This window comes from Dipodomys merriami, unplaced genomic scaffold (assembly GCF_024711535.1).
Source record: "Dipodomys merriami isolate MVZ:Mamm:240054 unplaced genomic scaffold, mDipMer1.0.p SCAF_26, whole genome shotgun sequence".
Lineage (NCBI taxonomy): Eukaryota > Metazoa > Chordata > Mammalia > Rodentia > Heteromyidae > Dipodomys > Dipodomys merriami.
Genome location: NW_027204048.1, coordinates 4,696,580 through 4,718,116, shown reverse-complemented (window position 1 = coordinate 4,718,116; position 21,537 = coordinate 4,696,580). Strand labels below are relative to the sequence as shown.

General features: G+C 52.3%; 1 protein-coding gene across 5 annotated transcripts; it reads left to right on the top strand.

Moving 5' to 3' along the window:
* Positions 1 to 1,304: 1,304 nt before the first annotated feature.
* LOC138836904 (general transcription factor II-I repeat domain-containing protein 2B-like) lies at positions 1,305 to 21,330 on the top strand. 5 transcript variants are annotated; one of them, XM_070035577.1, is made up of 17 exons: positions 1,307 to 1,595; positions 2,814 to 2,917; positions 3,976 to 4,114; positions 5,734 to 5,853; positions 5,963 to 6,079; positions 6,839 to 7,022; positions 7,606 to 7,634; positions 8,522 to 8,576; positions 9,437 to 9,480; positions 10,230 to 10,322; positions 14,270 to 14,323; positions 14,857 to 14,919; positions 15,647 to 15,724; positions 17,009 to 17,092; positions 17,896 to 18,079; positions 18,337 to 18,365; positions 19,021 to 21,330. In XM_070035577.1, exons 2-17 carry the CDS (start codon positions 2,819 to 2,821, stop codon positions 20,577 to 20,579), a joined length of 2,931 nt encoding a protein of 976 aa, XP_069891678.1. In that variant the 5' UTR covers positions 1,307 to 1,595; positions 2,814 to 2,818; the 3' UTR covers positions 20,580 to 21,330. The 5 variants fall into 5 exon arrangements, with proteins under 5 accessions (XP_069891679.1, XP_069891678.1, XP_069891680.1 ...); XM_070035580.1 differs by lacking the exon at positions 1,307 to 1,595 and adding an exon at positions 3,767 to 3,887 and having other exon boundaries at positions 2,839 to 2,917; XM_070035578.1 differs by lacking the exon at positions 17,009 to 17,092 and having other exon boundaries at positions 1,305 to 1,595.
* Positions 21,331 to 21,537: the final 207 nt, after the last annotated feature.

The window sequence follows — 21,537 nt, the reverse complement described above, 5'->3', positions numbered from 1 at the left end:
AATAATTTGAAGTCGATTTTTTTACTTTGGTTAGCCCACGTTTCCATTTTTATTAATAACTTATTTATATGACTGACTGTACTTGGTTAAAAAGAATTATCTAACATTACACGGGGTGCAAGTGGCTCACACCTTTGTGATAGCTGGGGGAGGAGGGGGGGCAGTCAGGAGGATCCCAGTTCCAGACCAGTACAGGTGCAGAAAGTTTGAGAGCCCACTCAACAAAAAGCAGGGTGCAGTGATACTCACCTGTCACCCCAATTACACTGGGGGACAAAAATGAGAGGATCACAAGCCCTGCCCCCCACCACCCCACCAATGCAAACCCAGCTGGGGCACGAAAGTCCAAGAGGCTCTTATCTCCAATTAAGCAGCAAAGAGCTGGAAGTGGAGGTGTGGCGCAAATGGTAAGAGTGCCAGCCTTGGGTAAAAAAGCCAAGGGGAGTGTGAGGCCCTGCTTCAAGGATCACTACCAGGACAAAACAAAAACGGAAAAAAAATGCCACCGAGAATACATGATAAATTTCCAAAAATTTGCGAGTCAATTTCTGGAAGCTGTTCCAAAGGTTTATTGTTGTGCTAATACAAGGTTTCAGCTGCTGAGAATATGCTAATTCTATCAAAAATCCCTGCTTCAGCTCTTCTTTTCTCAAAATTGACTCTGCTATTCATAACATTTACTTCCTGATAAATTTAAAAATCATCTTGTCAAGTGGCATAAAAACATCCCACCGGGTAGGAGATGAGCTGCGTTCAATTCAGGCGGTAATGAGAGAGACTGACTGGGAGACACGACGTCGGGGCTGATTCGCAACCCTGAATGCAGGCGCCACGGTGACCGCGGGCCTCGGCCACGCACCTCTGCCGGGAGAGAAACGCCAACACTCAGGACATCTTCCAGCGCGCATGCGCCAAGTATCCCAGGCACGAATCTGAGCAAAACTCAGAATCGTGAGCCACAATACAACCTCCACATACACCGGCCTCTATCCTAAAATGTGCCCCCAGCCGCGCAGGAGGCGGCAGCTCCAAAGCCGCCCCAGCAGGAACTGACCCAGAACCCAGCTCTAAAATAACCAGCAAAAACTCGGTCGGGTCCGGAGAGAGGCTGGAGAGGCAGAGCACGCGAAACAAGCAAGCAGGCGCCAGCCCCGCGCCGGCCGCAGGGCCCGCTGGGCCGGGCGAGGGCGGCGCGAGGCGAGGGTGGTGACGTCAGCGCGCCCGCCGCCGCCCCCGCCCCCCCCCCCGCGGCGGGGCCGGCGACCGCGGCTGCGGGCCGCCCGGGGGCGGGCCACACTCCCCTGACGCAGCCTCGGGGCGCGGGACCGGCGCCGGGAGGGGGCGCGGGGGCGGGAGCCCCGACCCCACCTCCGGGGGGCGGCGTCTGGCCGAGCGGAGCGCGGGCACCGGAAGCGGCGCCGCCCACTCAGGAGCGGCGGACGCCCCACAAAGGCCTCCCGAAAGCGAGAGTGGAGGAGAAAAAAAAAGCCGAGACGTCCAGGAGGAAGGAGCGCGGGCGGCGTGCGCGCCCCCGCCCCCGTGCGCGCGCGCCTCCCGCCCCCCGGCCAGGCCTCGGACCCCGGCCAGCGCCTCAGGTGGGTACCGACCCCCGCCGCCTTCACGAGCGGGTACTCGCCACAGAGACTCTCCTCCGGCAGACCCGGGGAGGCGGCCTGCGGCCGTCGCACATCCCCCGAATCCCGTTCCCACGGGCAGGCCCGGAGCAGTGGGGGTGGGGCGGAAAGCCCTGCCGCGCGGCCTCCGAGCGCGCGCCCGTCCTCCTCTATACTGATTGGCTGAGCGAGTTCAGGAGGCGGGGCTCTGCGAGACCGGTGAGCGTGAGCTTACGCTCCGCCCAGCGTACGTGTGGCGCGTTTAATTGGTTAGGTGAGGAGGCGGGGCCGCCGCTGTTGCCTGGTAACTGCTCTCCGGCTCCGCCTCCTTACATCACGCTTGGTGTGGGTTTTGTGGGCGTGCCCGACCGGGCGGGGTTGGAGCGCGGCTCTACGCCTCCCGTGCAGAGTTCATGGGGGAAAGGCTGGCAGCGCTGGGGGCTGCCCTCCCGCCCGAGCTAAGGGGTTAGAACGCCGTCAAGGCCCGGCGCCAGGGTTCACCCCTGTAGAATCCCAGCTACTCAGAAGGCTGAGACCAGAGGATGGCAGTTCAAACCCAGCTGGGTCAGGAAAGCCCCTGAGACTTACTTCCAGTTAACCAGCAAAAAGCTGGAAGGGGAGCTGGCTCAAATGGTAGAGCGCGAGCCTTGAGCAGAAAAGCTCTTGTTTTCCTGGGAGGGACGCACATGTGCACACACGCACACACACCTTACCATGTTTAGCTTCTCCATACAGCTGCCTCTGTTTGCCCAGTTTTCTTGCTGGAACTGTTGGTAAAAAAGCTGTTCAGTGTGACACCATGGCAGTGCCACTCACTGCATCCCCACTCACTTGCTAGGCTGACACTCTGCCACTTGAGCCATGCCTCCATCTCTCCTTTGGTCTCAAGAGCTTTTCTACTTTGGCCTTTTCTACTTTGGCCTTTCGGGTAGGTAGGATTACAGACTTGAGACACAGGCCTTTCCCTGACTCAGTAGTTTTGAGGTAAGACCCTGAAGTTCTTTTAATAGTTCAAGGCTGGGCTCAGTGGTGGAGCATAGCCCAGCGCAGAGCTGGCCTATCCCCTGGACTGCAAACACCTAACAGGAAAAGCTTCATCTGGGAGGGAAGGTTTTACCTGTGAGCACTCTCCCAGTGAGTGTGCAGTCAGAGGGCCCCTGGGGCTGTGCTACTCACGTCCTCCTTGCCCCTCTTGCCCAGGAACCATGGCCCAGGTAGCGATGTCCTCACTGCCCGTTGAAGATGAGGAGATGTCAGAAAGTCGGATGGTGGTGACGTTTCTTGTGTCTGCACTGGAATCTATGGTGAGGTGGCATCTGCCCTGAGGGCTCCTCTCCCGTGGGGGAGGGGCGAGTCCAGGTGTCAGGCTGGGTGATAGCATACACTTGTAATCCCAGCACTCAGGAGGATGAGGCAGGAGTATTTCAAGTTCAAGCATAATCTGAGCAAGGAAACAAAACCTCTGTCTCATAAAAATACAAACAAAATGGCAAAAGCAGAGGCTTAAGTGGTAGGGGCATGGCTTAAGTGGCCTAGCACCTGCCTAGCAGGTGGGGGCTCTGAGTTCAAATCCTCCAAGAAATGATTGTTGAGATGGAGGCTGTCACACTGTAGTGGAACATTGCCTCCCACTCTACCTGGGTCCCTGATAAAGATGAAGAGGAGGCTGCAAAAGGAGAGTACAAGGTGGGTACCAGTGGCTCACGCCTGTAATCCTAGCTACTCAGGAGGCTGAGCTCTGAGGATCGCAGTTCAAAGCCAGCCCAGGCAGGAAAGTCCATGAGACTCTTATCTCCATAAACCACCAGGCCAGGTGCTGGTGGCTCATGCTTGTAATCCTAGCTACTAAAGAGGCTGAGATCTGAGGGTAGCAGTTCAAAGCCAGCCCAAACAGGAAAGTTGGTGAGACTCTTATCTCCAATTAACCACCAGAAAACTGGAAGTGGCGCTGTGGCTCAAGTGGTAGAGCACTAGCCTTGAGCTGAAGAGGTCAGAAACAGCATCCAGGCCCAGAGTTCAAGCCCCATGACTGCTCCCCTCCCCCCCCCCCCCGAAAAAAAAAGAGGAGAGTGCATCCACATGTAGATGAGGCTGTGGGGCTGTACAGTTTGCCATAATGTCTGAAAATGGCTTTTTTCTTTTTTTTTTGCCAGTCATGGGGCCTGAACTCTAGGTCTGGGCACTGTTCCTCAGCTCTTCAGCTCAAGGCTAGCGCTCTACCACTTGAGCCACAGCGCCACCTCCAGCCTTTTCTGCTTATGTGGTGCATGCAAGGCAAGCACTCTACCACTGAGCCACCCTCCCAGCCCCACCAAAAGCGTTTTTGATAGTTTCTCTGCCACTTTTGTCTGTCTGCTTGCAGTGTAAGGAGCTGGCCAAGTCCAAGGCGGAAGTGGCCTGCATGGCCATATATGAGACCGATGTGTTCGTAGTTGGGACAGAGAGGGGACGCGCCTTCGTCAATGCCAGGAAGGACTTGCAGAAGGACTTCTCAGCCTACTGTACGTGCTGGCTTCATCCTCGCCCTGAGTTGTGAAGCCCGCAGATCTTTGTGCCCACGTTCTCCACGCACACTCACGTTCCCCACATTCCCCCACGCCAGCGTCGTCATGGTGGACAGCTGCCTCGTACCCGGCTGTCCACGGCCTCCACCCCAGGACACTTGAGTTTTGTAGGATAAATTCAAAGACTGTAGACTAAAGTGTCATTGGATAGGGCCTGTGTTGCCCAGGCAGGTCTAGAACTCCTGGGCTCAAGCCATCTTCTGCTACAGATTTCCAAATGTGTGGAAAGACATGTGCCTGCCACCAGGGCCCTGCATGTCCAGGGTTGTTTCATTTTTATTTTACTGCTGGCATCAGGGCTCAAACTCAGGGCCTTGACTCTTACATGGCTTGATTGCTCACAGCTGGTACCCTACCATTTGTGCCTTGCTTTCCAGTCCAGCATTTTGCTGATCAATCAGAGATAGTCTCCTGGATTTTCCTGCCTGAGCTGTCTTTGAACCTGTCTTCCAGATCTCAGCCTCCTAAGTAGCTAGGGTGGACAGATTAATTTCAGGGATAAGCAACACATTTGCAAACACCCCACTCTTTCTTTTTTCTTTTTTTTTTCCAGTCCTGGGCTTGAACTCAGGGCCTGGGCACTGTCCCTGAGCTTTGCTCTAGGCTAACACTTTACCACTTGAGCCACAGCACCACGTCCAGCTTTTTCTGCTTATGTGGTACTAAGGAATTGAACCCAGGGCTTCATGCATGCTAGGTAAGCACTCTACCACTGAGCCACATTCCCAGCTGTCTTTCTTCTTAATGACAAGGAATTGATATGCAAATGTCCTAATGATATCCAGATACAGTCCCTGTGTGCCAAGTAAAAAGATATTCTGGCCAGGCACCAGTGCCTTACATCTGCGATCTAAGCTACTCAGGAGACCGAGATGTGAAGATCCGAGTTCAAAGCCAGCCCTGTCAGGAAAGTCGAGACTCATCTCCAATTAACCACTAGAAAAGTGGAAGTGGCACTGTGGCTCAAAGTGATAGAGTGCTAGCCTTTAACAAAAGAGGTCAGAGAGGGGCTGGGAAGGTGGTTTAGTGATAGAGTGCTTGCCTAGAATGCTTGAAGCCCTGGGTTTGATTTCTCAGTACCACATAAACAGAAAAGGCCAGAAGTAGTGCTGTGGTACCACTAGTGGTAGAACACTAACCTTGAGCACAAAGAGGCTCAGGACAGAGCGCAAGCCCTGAGTTCAAACCCCAAGACTGGCAAAAAAAAAAAAAGCTCGGAGCCGGGAACCGATGGTTCACACCTATAATCCTAGCTACCAAGGAGGCTAAGATCTAAGGATTGCGGTTCAAAGCCAGCCTGGGCAGGAAAGTCCATGAGACTCTTACCTCCAATTGACCACCAGAAAACTGGAAGTGGCACTGTGGCTCAAGTGGTAGAGTACTTGCCTTGAGCTGAAGAGCTCAGGGACAGTGCCCAGGACCAGAGTTCAAGCACCATGACCAACAACAACAACAAAAAAATTTTAATCTCTGTTTTGTTTCTTCCTCTTGCTTCGGATCGCAGGGGACAGTAGAATGAGCAGATTCTAACCCCACCCCCTCACCCCTGTTTTCAGGCTGTGAGGAAAGGTGGAGCAAGGAGAAGCCTCCAAGCCCTGCAGTCAAGCCACAGGTGCACTGTGGGGAGGCCGAGGTGCTCAGGAGAGCGGTGGACGCCTACTTCTGCTCATGTTATGGTCAGTACATGTCGTACACGAGTCTCTAGATGGTCCCCAAAGAACAGGGACCGAGCCAAGAGAACCTGGAGCAGGGATGCAGGGGGCTCGCCCCTGTCCTCCTTCCTAGCTACTCGGGAAGCTGAGATCTGGAGGATCATGACTCAGAGCCAGCCTGGGCAGGAAAGCCCAGAAGACTCTCTCGAATTGATCAGCAGAATGCTGAACTGGAGGCATCACTCACGGGGTAAAGCATCAGCCATGAATAAGCAAGCCAAGGGCACAGCTGGATGCAGATGGGTGTGCAAGTGTGACTTCAAACCCAGGCTCGTGTCATACACAGCCTAGTGCTTGGGGACCTGGCTGTGTCACCCAGAACACAGCTCGGTCATCTCCCATCCATCCAAACCCCACATCTGTCAGTCTTGTCCTTGATCCCCCTCCAAGAGCCTCACACAGGCCAGGACTGCAGTGAAAGACTTCCCACATAGATTCTGTTGCCTCTCAGCCCTCTACCACCCTACCCCTTCCTCATGTAGTAAGGTAGGCATTTATAGCCAGGTACCCGTGCTCATGCCTGTAATCCTTGCTACTCAGCAGGCAGATCTGGAGGACCAAGGGTGGTTGGTTTTTATTTTGTTTTGTTTGTCAGTACTGGAGCTTGAACTCAGGGGTTTGCACCTCTTGTTCAACTTTTTTCATTCAAAACTGGTGTTCTACCACTTGAGCCACACCTCCACTTCTGGCATTTTGCTGGTTGATCAGAGATAAGAGTTTAAGAGTTTCATACATTTGTCTGTCTAGGCTGGTTTTGAACTACAGTCCTCAGATCTCAGCCTCCTGAGTAGCTGGGATTATAGGCATGAGCCACCGGCTGGGATTACTTTAATCTGTAGATGGGGAGAGTGATTGAATGTCCCTTCAAAGCCCAACACCATGTCTGCATTTGTGGTGTGCCTTTGTGGTGGATGTTAAGCGAAGCTGGTGTCTGCGCACACTGTTCCAGGCAAAGCCCTGGGGACTGTGGCCCCGGTATCCGTGCCCTACGAGCAGATGCTGTGTGGCCAGGTGGCTGTGGGGGTGTACGGGCTGCCAGAAGGACTGGCCTTCCAGCGTCCCGAGAACTACGACCTTGCCACCCTGAAGTGGATTTTGGCGAACAAGGAAAGAATCTCCTTCGTCGTCAGCAGGTGACGTGTTCGAGGCCATCCTAGTAGTCTGTATGAAGGAAGGCTGGGGCTGGACGTGGCAGCTCGTGCCTGTCATCCTAGCTACTTGGGAGTCTGAGATCCAGAGGATTACAGTTTCAGGCCAGCCCAGGCGGAACAAGCCTGCGAGACTCCACTGGAATGAGCTGCTCGTGGTGGCATGCCCCTGTCACTCAGCTCCAACAGGAAAAGAACATAGGAGATTTGCAGCCCAAACAACTGAGTAGCAATGAAATCCCATCTCTAAAACAACCAGTAACAAAATGAGCTGGAAGCATGTTACCTTGGTAGAGCGCCTGCAGCTGGGAGCTTAAATGTGATCAGCTTATTACTGCCTGTTACATTGAAAAGTTCAGCCAGATCTAGTGGTGCATGCTTGTAGTCCTAGCTACTAGGGAGGTGGAGGTAGAGTAGTCGTAGTCTGAGGCTTACCGAGGAAAATGACAGAAGAAGAAAGAGCTGAGGGTGTGGTTTGGGTGGTAGAGCCCTGTAGCAAGCATCAGGTCCCAGCACTGCCCACAGTGCTAACTGTCCACATTTCTCTTGTGTGTCGTTCTTCCTGCAGACCTGTCCATGGAGCCAAGGGGCTGCTGGGTGAGTGACCGCTTCTTCCCAGTGTGGACACCCAACAGGAGCCCACGCTGGAGCGCAGGCCTAGGGAAAGGTGTCACCCGCCCATGGGGTGTTGGCCAAGCCTGGCTGGGGAGAGAGGGGGCGGGCGGAACCTGACTCTCAAGGCCGGGCACAGGGGGTGGCGTGTGGCCTTTGTGAGTGGCCTGAGACTGTGACTGCCACCATGAACCATAAGTAGTGGGGATGAGCCATGGGTTAGGGCTGGTGTGGTGCCGGGCTCAGCTCCAAGCACTTGGCATGGCCCATGGACCTTATGTGTCCGGGGCACCATTCTAAGCCCTGTGGGGCCTCACGGCTGGCACAGAACAGCGTCACCTCCAGACCACACATCTGGTGAACAAACACAGTAGAAATGGCTGCTGTTCAGAGCTGGATGGGGAGGAGTGACATTTGGAGCTTGTGGGCAGACAACAGTTCCCCCCCTCACCCCATTCTGGGACAGCAGAGGCGGGGGCTCAGCAGGGTCCTGCAGCCAGCCACCCCATTGCTGGCATCCTCACCGCACAGAGAGCCCACGCCTGCACCAGACACAGCCCACATCCACACACAGGGCTCACACCTACACATGGGTCCACCACAGGACCACAGCCACACATAGGCCACATCTGCATACAGAGGCACCCCTGCACACATGCATACAGGGACCACATCCGCACATGGAGTCTCAGTACCTGCCCCACCACAGCACTTCCATAGTCTCAGCTGCGGTGGGCTCCTGCCCCTGCTCCCAGCCCGTGGGCCTGAGCAGAAGTCCCATTGCCTCTGTGTTTCCTTTCCTTCCACACGCCTGGCCAGCGGCCATATCTGAAGGTGCTCATGGAGACCAGTGTGTCTTTATTCCTAAACAGATGGCTGTGGGATGCCCATGGAGGCTGAGCGACCGACCCTGCCACCAAATGAGAGGTAAAGAACAGAGCAGCGGCTGGGTGCCGGTGGCTCACGCCTGTCATCCTAGCTACTCAGGAGCCTGAGATCTGAGGATCGAGGTTCAAAGCCAGCCCTGTCAGGAAAGTCCGTGAGACTCCTATCTCCAGTTAAACACCAAAAAACCGGAAGTGGCACTGTGGTTCAAGTGGTAGAGCACTCGCTTTGAGCTGAAGAGCTGAGGGACAGCGCCCAGGCCCAGAGTTCAGGCCCCATGACCGACTAAAAAAAAAAAGAAAGCACAACCAGGAGTCGTGGCACATGCTTGTAATTCCAGTCCTGAGATGACTGAGGCAGGAGGGTCACAAGTTCCAGGCCAGCCCATGCTATGTAACATTCTCAGAAACAGCCTGGGGCTGTAGCTCACACCGGTCATCCTTACTACTCAGGAGGCTGAGATGCGAGGATCAAGGTTCAGGGCCAGCCCAGGCAAGAAAATTTATGAGACTTCAGCTCCAGTTAACTACCAAAAAATAGGACTGGAAGTGTGGCTCAAATGGTAAAGCACCAGCCATGCAAGAAAGTTGAATGAGTGTGAGACCCTGAGTTCAAGCCCCAGTACTGGGGGAGGGGGAGGGATAGACACAGTATAAAAGAGAGTGGACGGGTTCCTCCTTACTGTGTGTAGCTTTCATTGGGAGGAATCCAAGGAATATGAGTTGAATCCTACCACCATGTTTAATTTTGTAGCCGATCATTAAGAACTTCCTGGTTATAGTTGAGGTGGTTTTGCATGAGGTTGATGAAATGGAGTGGGGACCTGGGAACTCTGCATGTGCAAAGGGCCTGGGGCCTGGCTTTTACTGCCTGTCTGAACAGAGTTCCCTTGCTTCTTGCAGCTGTGGCCCCATTGATGTGAAAACTGAACCTGAGGAGGATTCTGGTAGGTGCATGGACACTTCTAGAATCGAGTATTTAGCAGTCTATCAAGTGTTTGTGTTTTTTTTTTCTTTTTTTTTTTTTTTTTTCTGTTGGTGCTGAGGCTTGAACTCAGTGCCTGGGTGCCATACCTGAGCTTTTTTGCTCAAAGCTGGTACTCTACCACTTGAGCCACAGGTCCACATTCAGCTTTTGGTGATTCATTGGAGATAAGAGTCTCTTGGACTTCCCTGTTGGAGGCTGGCTTCAAGCCTAGATCATTTTTTTTGGGGGGGGGGAGGGGAGATCCGGTCATGGGGCCTGAACTCTGGGCCTGGGCACTGTCCCTCAGCTCTTCAGCTCAAGGCTAGCACTCTACCACTTGAGCCACAGCGCCACTTCCAGCTTTTTTCTTTTTGCTTATGTGGTGCTGAGGAATCGAACCCAGGGCCTGAGGCACGCAAGGCAAACGCTCTACCACTGAGCCACCTTCCCAGCCCATCAAGCCTAGATCTTCAGATCTCAGTCCCCTGAGTAGCTGAGTAGCTGGGGTTACAGGCGTGAGCCACCCGTCCTGGCTCCCACTGGTGTTCTGTTACTTGGCAGCTGCTTTTCAGAGAAGCATGCTGGTCACAAGTGGGTCACCAGCCACACACAGTGTCCCGTTTACGCTGGTCCCACGCAGGCAGCCACTGGCAGAGCACAGGGTCACTATCCACACAAGTGGGACCAAAAGACGTGGGTGACTCTGACTGTACTGTTTGTGTCACACAGGTGTGTCACACACAAGTGTGTCGCCGAGAAATGAGGCCGTGTCTGTCAAGAGAGAGTCAGAGGATCCTGAGGACGATGAGGGTGGTGTGCAAGGTAATGTTGCCTCCAGCACTTTCCTTCTCCATGTTTCAAATGACAGGAGGTGACGTCCCCACCCATGCATGCTGACCCTGCCCCCCCCAAGCCGACAGGTGGCAGAGCCTGGCCCTGCGCATGTGCAGGGAGCAGTCACGAAGCACACTTCGGCCAGGCCAGACCAGCCCATCCCCTGGCACCAAGGCCACTGAGAGGGGAGCAGGAAGCGGTAGAGCAGAGGCCCATGCCACCCTGATCGAGGCTCTCCCACAGCTGGTGCTAGGAGGACCATGACAGGGTGGGCAGGCCACACACACATGGGCAGTTAGGACTGGAAAGCAGGACAGACTGCAGTCACTCCAGTGCCCAGTCTCTGCCCATGCCACGAGGATGCAGACGCCATGGCAAAGTGAACAAGTGCCACCAAAAAGTAAGAGTATGGCACCAGCAGCTCACACCTGTAATCCTAGATACTCAGGAGGCTGAGTTCTGAGGATCACAGTTCAAAGCCAACCCACGCAGGAAAACCCATGAGACTCTTATCTCCAATTAACTGCCAGAAAATCAGAAGTGATGCTGTGGCTCAAGTGGTAGATTGCCAACCTTGAGCACAAAGAAGCTCAGGGACAGTGCCCAAGCCCTGAGTTCAAGCCCCACGACCAGAAAAAAAAATAAAAAAGAGAGTCGAGGGCATCTGGAATGTGGAGAGCAAGAGCTTCAGCATGTGGTTCAGGCTGAGCCAAGGAAAGAGGTAGAGATGAAAGAGGGACATGCAGCCAGAGGCCAGTAGCTCACATCTATAATCTCACCTACTCAGGAGGCTGAGATATGAGGATCATGGTTTGGAGGCAAGCATTCCTTGCCTTGCATGCATGAGGCCCTGGGTTCGATTCCTCAGCACCACATAAGCAGAAAAAGCCAGAAGTGGAGCTGTGGCTCAAGTGGTAGAGCGCTAGCCTTGAGCTGAAGAGCTGAGGGACAGCGCCCAGGCCCAGAGTTCAGGCCCCATGACTGGCAAAAACAACAACAACAACAACAGAATGACAAGAATTAGTGTATAACGTTCAGTAATAATTCTGGAGATTAACGATCTCAATTCTCCATTCAGGCATGGACTGGGCTTTGGCCTGGCATATGGGAAGCCCTGGATTCAGTCCCTAGGAGCACAAAAATAAGGAATAAAATTAGATCCTAACTTGGCACCAGTGGCTCACACCTGTAATCCCAGCTACTCAGGAGGCTGCTATCTGAGGATTACAGTTCAGAAGCCTATAGGTATAGGAAGATCTTTCCAGTGAACAAGCAAAAGCTGGCAGTGGAGCTATGGCTCAAGTGGTAGAGCGCTAGCTTTGAGCACAAAAGCTCAGGGACAGCACCTAGGCCCTGAGTTCAAGCCCCAGGGCCAGCATTTAAAAACAAAAATTAGAAGAGATGAAGAAAGTCACACTATATAAAGGAAGCATGGGCTGGGAAGTTGGCTCAGTGGTAGAGCGCTTGCCTTGCATGCCTGAGGCCCTGGGTTTGATTCCTCAGCCCCACATAAGCAAAAAGAAAAAAGCCGGAAGTGGCACTGTGGCTCAGGTGGTAGAGTGCTAGCCTTGAGCTGAAGAGCTGAGAGACAGCGCACAGGCCCAGAGTTCAGGCCCCACAACCGGACCCAAAAAATAAATAAATAAATAAATAAAGGAAGCAACCCCCTGAGAAGCTGTGTGTAACAGTACCAAGGTACACATAGCCAACTTGGACATAAAGAGACTACAGGACACAGAGAGACCCACAGATAGTAACAGCGAGCAACTTCAACACCTCCCTCTCACCATGGACAGGTTAGCCACACCCCAAAGATCAAATCAACTTCCAAATTAAACGACACTGGAAGCATATGCATTTTTTTTTTTTTTGTCGGTCGTGGGGCTTGAACTCTGGGCCTGGGCGCTGTCCCTCAGCTCTTACAGCTCAAGGCGAGCGCTCTACCACTTGAGCTACAGCGCCACTTCCAGTTTTCTGGTGGTTTATTGGAGATAGGAGTCTCATGGTCTTTCCTGCCCGGGCTGGCTTTGAACCGCGATCCTCAGATCTCAGCCTCCTGAGTAGCTAGGATTAGAGGCGTGAGCCACCAGCGCCCGGCAGCAGATGCATTTAACACACATCTACAGAATACTTCTATAGCATCTTTAGCCCAGGGAATTGTCTCCAAAATGGATCATATTTAGGACATAAAACAAATCTTCACAAATACTACAAATAGAAACAACCACCTGTTTTATCAGACAACAATGAAAGAAAACTACAAATCAATGGCAAAGAGAAATATTCAAACATAGAGAAACAGAACAATAAAGCCAGGCGCTGACCACTTACACCTGACATGTTAGCTACTCAGGAGGCTGAGATCTGAGGATCACAGTTCAAAGCCAGCTTTGGGCAGAAAAGTCCATGAAACTCTTATCTCCAATAAACTATTTTGAAAAAGCCAGAAATGGTGCTGTGGCTCAAGTAGTAGAGCACTAGCCTTGAGTACAAAGAGGTTTAGAGATAACACCCAGGCCCTGAGTTCCAGCCCCAGGACTGGCACAAAAAAATAAGAAGGTTGGATCAGACATAATCACAGCTTCCTGCCGGGGGTGGGCAAAAAATATGCCGCCTTTGGACAGGATTCTCACCACCACTCCACCCCAAACAGTCCGATCAAGCCTCTTGATGTAGCCAGCAATTTGCAGGAAATATTGGAGGCCATGAATAACCTCCACAAATTCTGTAAACACCAGAACTTGAGGCAAAACCAGCAAGTTCAGGTCAAAGAAGACAAAAGCCAGGGCAGCTCATCATGTGACATCTTGCTGGCTTGTTACTTGGCTCACGGTAACAGGAGAGCGAGGCCCAGTTCAGTCTCCAAAAACGATGAAAGATACTTGAGGTGCTGGGAAGGTGGCTCAGTGGTAGAGCGCTTGCCTTGCATGCATGAGGCCCTGGGTTCGATTCCTCAGCACCACATAAGCAGAAAAAGCCAGAAGTGGGGTGATGCTCAAGTGGTAGAGTGTTAGCCTTGAGCTGAAGAGCTGAGGGACAGCGCCCAGACCCAGAGTTCAGGCCCCATGACCCACCAGAAAAAAAAAAAAAAAGATACTTGAGTGGCATGACCATGTGTGCTGTGAGGGCACTTGTCAGCTTCTCTTGGGGTGCTGGAGACCCCAGCCCAAAGCCTTGGGCATGCTATGTAAAGCCATCTGCCATTCTGACCTCCACGTGTAAGTTTTGGTAGACTCTAGATTTAAACAGCCACTTATTGCATAGTGGAAAGCAGCTGCAGTGGGAAAAGCACCTTTTATTTATCCGTTAGAATAAAATACTGAGTAAAGCAGTAGTCATCAACGTATGATAAATTTAGAACACAATATTTACACAGTTTAATTTTCTCCTGAGACCGCTTAACTATCACAGTTCACTACAGCAGCAACAAAGGCTCAAACCCAGAAAGAACTCCATGAGAAAGATGCTCCTGAGTTCCATGCCGCCCACCCCTGCACACACCAACAGCCACCCCCATTTATCCACACCCACACGGGCAGGTTACATTCCCAATGAATGGAACTGTCAGCCAAACCCAATCTGATCGGCTGCAATGGGCATTTGCCTGCCTTCTATGCACATGGTCTGATCAGTGGGCAATTTGTGATCAGCTGAATCTTGACTGCTGTGATTGACCAACCTTCAGTTGCCTGGTTACAAGAAAAGCAAAAAAGCCATGGGACAGCATCCAGGCTCTGAGTTCAAGCCCCAGAACTGATGCACACACACAATAAAACAATAAAAGCAGTTTGCTTACCTGCATTCCAACATTCTACTCCAAGTAGTAGAAGTAGTTCAGCATTCCTGTGGGCCTTGAGTTGTATGTGTTGTTAAATCACCTTTTTCTAATTTATGTTTCTCCCTTCATCCTTACATTGCTTACATTTTCCTTTCAGGAAGCCACGAGTCCACGAGCAAAGAAGCCATGGAAATGGATGTGACAATGGGAGGTTAGAAACATGAGAAGCGGGTTCATGCTCGCCCCCTCCCTTGCTCTCTGCTTTTGGAAGCTTGCAGGATGTTTGTTGCCGTTTGCTTATTTGTTTTGTTTGGTGGGTGCTGTTGGTACTGTGGCTTAATTGGAGATAGATAAGAATCTCTCGGACTTTTCTGTCCAGTCTTGCTTTGAACTGTGATCTCAGATCTCAGCCTCCTGAGGAGCTGGAATTACAGGTGTGAGCCATAGCCCCTGCCATCTTTTTTTCATAGTATTCCTAATGACAACAGAATGCATTGTGAGCCTGTGATGCTCACAGCCCTTCTAGAAGGTGGGAGCTGATTACAATGGGATCTGAAGGGCTCTGTCTCCTCTTAGCCTGCCAAAAAAGTCCCTCAGGGTCATCTGCCGTCTCAGTAGAAGCCACGCCCCCTGTTCACCTCGCATGCGATCAGAGTGGGGACCAGCTCCCTGCAGGGTGGAGGGCCACCTGCGGGACTCAGGAGGGCGCATTGCAGATGTCATTTGAGATGGTTTCTTTCCAAGAATCTGCACCACTGAGCTCCTCTGAAGCCAGCGAGGCCCCCCAAGCCCACGTGAAAATGGAAGGTTGGTGGCCAGTTTCCTCATCACAGTCACTTTGTGTGTTTACTCTGCTTCCTGAACAGCTGGGGGAGGGCAACTTCACTTGAGAGAGAGAGAAGGGAGAGAAACAGAGAGGAAATGGAAGACTGATAAGTAGAAGGTGATTAAAAAAAAAAAAAAAAGAGGGAGATCTAATACAACATAGTTGGTAACATCCCATCATGGTGTTTCTTCCCATAGTGCCTTGGGCTCCTGCTCCAATGCTTCCTGCTCAAACACTTCTTCCCATAATGCCCTCAGTCCCTACTCAAACATGACTTCCCATAATGCCCAGGGTTCCCACTCAAACACTACTTCCCATGATGCTCAGGGTTCCCCCTCAAACACTTTCCTTAATGACCTGGGTTCCCATTCAACCAAAGAAAAGAGCCTGGGTGGTCTGTGCACCAGCTGTCAACCAATTAGCACACAGCCCTGGGGAGGAGGTATGGGAGGAGCCCATGCTCTAAAACCCACCCCAGAGGACCGGATTGGATCCTCTTTAGACCCCTTTACATGGAGAATTTCCTTAAAACAAAGGCATTTATTTTCAAGCAAACTTACTCTTTACCTTAAACCCTTTCCTGCCAGTTAATTCTTTAACTAGTAGAGAGAAGGACTCTACCCCTAGATGGTAGCCATGACACTCTGAATCTTTGTGGAGAATTGGCCTTATTCCCCCCACATTCTGAACTGAACTTTCTGTTTTAAGGACACACAGACTCGTCCAGTATCACAGCTTCTGCAGCAAGTATGGAAGACCTTAAGATCGTGCAGGTGACAGTTCCGGGTAGGGATGTTCGTTTGATTTGATCTAATTTATATTTTGTCTAGTTCAGCCATAACCATTATTTATTTATTTATTTATTTATTTTTGGCCAGTCGTGGGGCCTGGGTGCTGTCCCTCAGCTCTTCAGCTCAAGGCTGACACTCTAGCACTTGAGCCACAGCTCTACGTCCAGCTTTTTCTGCTTATGTGGTGCTGAGGAATCGAACCCAGGGCCTGCCTCATGCATGCATGCAAGGCAAGCACTCTACCACTGAGCCACCTTCCCAGCCCCTGTCGTAACCATTCTGTGACATGAATTATTCTCTTAGAATTTTTTTTTGTGTTTTGCATCATTCAACTTGAATACTAAGGAATATTTCAAGATTATAAAATATACTGTAAGTTACCACATACCCAACATGTTATTCATAGCACACATTTTGTGTGTGTGTGTGTGTGTGTGTGTTGTTTTGTTTCGTTTTGTACCAGTACTGGGACTTGAATTCAGGGCCTGGGTGCTGTCCCTCAGCTCTTTCATTTAAGGCTAGTTCTCTGCCACTGCTCCACTTCTGACTTTTTGATGATTAACTGGAGATCAGACTCTCACAGACCTTCCTGCCCAGGCTGGTTTTGAACTGTGATTCTCAGATCCCAACCTCCTGAGTCGCTAGGATTATTTGTTGTTTATGTCTCTGGAATTTTAGATAGTTGTTACTCACAAATTTAAAACATTGCAGAATATGCCTTCCTTTTTTTTTTTTTTTTTTTTTGTCAGTCATGGGGCTTAAACCCTGGGCTTGGGCACTGTCCCTGTGCTCTTTAGCTCAAGGCAAGTGCTCTACCATTTGAGCCACAGTACCACTTCCAGTTTTCTGGTGGTTTATTGGAGATAGGAGTCTCAAGGACTTTTTTGCCTGGGCTGGCTTTGAACCCTGATCCTCAGATCACAGCCTCCTGAGTAGCTGAGTGGCATGAGCCGCTGGCACCTGGCTTAGAATATTCCCTTCTAGCCCTGATTTCTCATTCCTTTTTCTTGTCATATTGCACTGGATAAGATTTCTACAGTAATTCTGAGAAGTGTTGGTTTTGCACAGTATTGAAAATGTTCCCCAGAGGGTGGATCTGTCACTGGGGAAATTCTCTCACCATCTATGATGGTGTCCATTTGCAAATGTCCAAAATGCTCACTTAATGCCAGAAATGACCTGAATAAGGCAGGTAAGTGCTAACTGGGACCCATCACCAGCATCTTTCCCAGTGGAAAAATAAAGTAGCAACCCTTTTTGGTTATGTCATTCTTTTTAGACAGTGAGAAGAAAAAGTTAACAAGCGTGGAGAAGATCAAGCAACTGCGAGAACAGGTTAACCACCTCTTCAGTCGGAAATTTGGTACATTTTTAAATTTATGTATCCAAGAATTATATACTTGAAATATTTCATTGGAAAAGAGTATCTTACAGGAAGTTGATCTGTGTGTAAGGGAGCTGTCTTTAAAGGTAGTGTGTATTTTAATAGCTGCCTTTGATTTGCTCAGTTCTTAGCATGGATGAGTATAATTTAGTACTTGGCATGTATAGTCCTCAAATCTTTCAGGTAGGTACCAAGATAATTCCTGTTTAATAGGTGGAGAAATGATCTACCACTCACACCAACTTCAAAGTCAGTAAAAATCAACCAAGTGACTGAGGCTCACACTTGTAATCCTGGCTAGTTGGGAAGCTGAGATCTAAGGATCACAGTTCAAAGCCAGACTGGGCAGGAAAGTCTGTGAGACTCTTACTTCCAATTAAAGCCAGAAGCAGAGATGTGACCCAAGTGGTAGAGCACCATTTTAAGAAGAAAAAAAAAAACAACAGGCAAAAGTACAAGGTTTTGAATTCGAGCCCTAGGACTGGCACAAAATATTAAATATTTGGAGATTGCCTTTATGCTCTCCTCATATGTACCTGTGTAATATATTTGATCCTCCTTATGCCCTCCATCTCTTGCTGCTGGCTCACTAAATTTTTTGCTGGCTTCAATCATAGACCCTTCTACTACCGCCTCCTGCCTAGCTGGGATTACAGGAGTGAGTGGCCATTGCTGGTTTTCACTTGATGAGGATGTCTTGTAAAACTGTACTTTAAACGTAGAGTGCCGTGGAGAAGAACACAGAGCCCCCATGTGAAGCATCTTTGCCTTTTGCGTGGCAGGTGAGGCAATAGGCGTGGATTTCCCCGTGAAGGTTCCTTACAGGAAGATCACCTTCAACCCCGGCTGTGTGGTGATTGATGGCATGCCCCCGGGCGTGGTATTCAAAGCCCCTGGGTACCTGGAGATTAGCTCCATGAGGCGGATCCTGGAAGCTGCAGAGTTCATCAAGTTCACGGTCATCAGGTGGGTGAGGGGCCCGGCTCTCTCCATCATTATGAAGTGGAGTGAGCTCATCAGGGTCCAGATGCTGCCCTCGCAGACCAGGGCTGCCCAGGCCCGAGTCCCCAAGGCCCTCTGCCCCGTATCACACAGCGTTTGTCTTGGGGAACATGCCTGGTGCCAGCTCCTCCGTGCCTGTCATGGCACCAACAAGAAGCCAGGCAGAGCCCAGGGACAGGAGGGGACCGTGCCATGCACTCACCATGTCTCCTTCTCTGCAGGCCGCTGCCTGGACTGGAGCTGAGCAACGGTGAGTTCTGGGTGCCGGGTGCCAGGCTTCAGGCCCAGGCTCCCACCGCCCCTCCCCCAGCCCCACCAGCCAGGAGTCTGTACAAACCGTTTCATCTGTTAGATTCTGTGTTAACATTTACTTGTTTCCATCCTGGGGATGGAACTCCAGACTCACACGCATACCAGGCATGCATTTTACCAATGAGCTAACCCCCAATCCTGCCTATGTTTCTTTCTTTCTTTTTTTTTGTCAGTTGTGGAGCTTGAACTCAGGGCCTGGGCGCTGTCCCTGAGCTCTTTTGCTCAAGGCTAGCATTCTACCACTTTGAGTCACAGCACCACTGCCTGCTTTCTGGTGGTTAATTGGAGATAAGAGTCTCACAGACTTTTCTGTCTGGGCTGGATTGTTGAACTTCAGTCCTCAGATCTCAGCCCGCTGAGTAGCTGGGATGACAGGCGGGAGCTACCAGCGCCTGGCTTTCCAGGAGACTCTTATCTCCAGTGATTTCCCCCAAAAGCCAGAAGTGGTGGTATGGCTCAAGTGGTAGAACACCAGCCTTAAGCAAAAAAGCTCAGGGATAGTGCCCAGGCCTTGAATTTTCAGCCCTAGGGCTGGTGCACATAAAAAGAAAAGGAGCAAAGTGAAGTCTTTCTTGCTTGTGTCTCTGTCCAAGTGGGCAAGCGCAAGATCGACCAGGAGGGCCGTGTGTTCCAGGAGAAGTGGGAGCGCGCCTACTTCTTCGTGGAGGTGCAGAACACACCCATGTGCCTGATATGTAAGCAGAGTGTGTCTGTGGCCAAGGAATACAACCTGCGGCGCCACTACCGCACCAGCCACAGCCAGCACTACGACCGCTACACCGAGCACGCACGGGATCTCAAGCTGCTTGAGCTCAAGACGGGGCTCACCAAGTACCTCCTGGGCCCCCCCGCCATTGCACTCCCCAATGCTGGCCCACCAGAACCCACCTCGGCCGAGCCCCCGAGGGAGGACTCAGCCGGGGGTCTGTGGGCCAGGCTGCGTGAGAAGATCCGGTCGTTCATGGCCTACTCCCTCGCCATCGATGAGATCACAGACATCAACAACACGGCACAGCTGGCCATCTTCATCCGTGGTGTGGACGACGACTTTGAGGTGTCCGAGGAACTTCTGGATACAGTGCCCATGACGGGCGCCACATCTGCCAGCGAGACCTTCACCCGCGTGGAGAAGAGTCTGAAGAAGTTCAACATCGACTGGGCCAAATTGGTCAGTGTGGCATCCACTGGCTCCCCCGCCATGGTAGACTCCAGCCACGGTCTGGTCCCCAGGCTGTGCGCCAGGGCAGCTGCAGCCAGCAAGGGCTCGGAGCTGAAATCCCTGGGCTGCATCATCCGCCCTGAGACCCTGTGCGCCCAGAGCCTGGACATGGAGCATGTGATGGAGGTGGTGGTGGACTCGGTGAACTGGATCAGCTCCCGGGGCCTGAACCGCGGCGAGTTCACAGCCCTGCTGTACGAGCTGGACAGCCAGTACGGCAGCCTGTGGTACCACACCGGCGTCAAATGGCTCAGCCGAGGCCTGGTGCTCCAACGCTTCTTTGAGTCGCTGGAGGACATCGACTCCTTCCTGTCCTCCCGGGGGAGGCCGCTGCCCCAGCTGAGCTGCAAGGCCTGGGTGCTGGACTTGGCCTTCCTGGTAGACGTGACCACTCACCTCAACTCGCTGGCCCTGGCGCTGCAGGTCCACCCCCAGCTCGTCACCCGCATGTTCGATCTGTTTCGCGCCTTCCTGGCCAAGCTGGCCCTCTGGGAGACCCAACTGGCCCGAAACAACCTGGCCCACTTCCCCACGCTCAGGGCCGTGTCCCGCAGCGCCAGCGACGCCCTCGGCTACATCCCTAGGATTGCGGGGCTCAAGGCAGAGTTCCAGGCACGCCTGGCTGCCTTCCATGCGCAGGAGTCCGAGCTGCGGCTGTTCAGCTCACCCTTCTCGGCTACAGTGGACCACGTGCCCGAGGAACTACAGATGGAGGTGATCGACCTGCAGTGCAACTCTGCGCTGCGGGCCCAGTACGAGCGGCTGGGCGTGCCCGAGTTCTGCAAGCACCTGCAGAGCAGCTACCCCCGCTTCCGCGCCCACTGCGCCCGCGTCCTCTCCATGTTCGGCAGCACCTTCGTCTGTGAGCAGCTCTTCTCCATCCTGAAGCTGAGCAGGACGGAGGACCGCGCCGGCCCCGGGCCCGCCTCCTGAGGATGGCCCAAACCCCACCCGCATCGGAAATAAGCGCCCGCCCCGCCTGTCCCCCTTCAGAAGCCACTGTAGCTGACAAAGTTCTGTGTGTTTCTAAGCTTTGACATGCCTCGTGCCTGGCCTGCTTCATCCACTCCTATTACCTGCCAGACCCAGTAGAAGAGCAGTGGGGATCCAGAACCTATCAGAAGACAGGGCCAAGACGTGGTTTCAGTGAGCAGGTTGAGCAGGGTGTTGGGAAGCTGGGGTGTCTGGGTGGCAAGGCTCCCCTGACGGGCTGGGCTGGTGTTATTCCAGTAGTGGCATCTCGGTGATGTGAGTGGGCGTGGCTTATTGTCAGAACCCTAGCCCTGGGTAACAAAACCCACTGAGCGCCGAAGGCCCTGAATTCAAGTAGCAGCCAAGTGCCAGTGGTTCATGCCTGGAATCCTAGCTACCTTGAGCTGAGTATCAAAGCTGGCCCAGGCAGGAAAGTCCATCAGTTTCTTATCTTCAACTAACCACTAAAAAGTCAGAGGTGGAGCTATGGCTCAAGTGGTAAATCGACAGCCTGGAGTGGATAAAGCCAAGTGTGACAGTGCAAGGGCCCCAAGTTCAAGCCCCAGGACAGGCACACAAATTAGCAGTGCAAGCAGGTAAGGATGATGGGTCTCGTAAAGCTTTAGAATGGCAGGGAAAGACCCGGCTCCTCCCTGTAGCTCTGCCACCTTCTTGCTGTTTTTACCTTAAAACAAATCCTACATTTTCTTCATCTGGCACTCTGAACTAGGACTGTGGGGGAACAAGCCCAGCACCTGGCTGGCCTGCCTTGGGCGGGCACGCACGCACGCACGCACGCACATAGCCCACTTGTTCTATTCCCTACACGGGATGGTGCTCTACCCCTTGAGCCACACCTCCTACTTCCGCTTTTAAGTGGCTGGCTTTGAACCACGATCCTTAGATCTCAGCGTCCAGA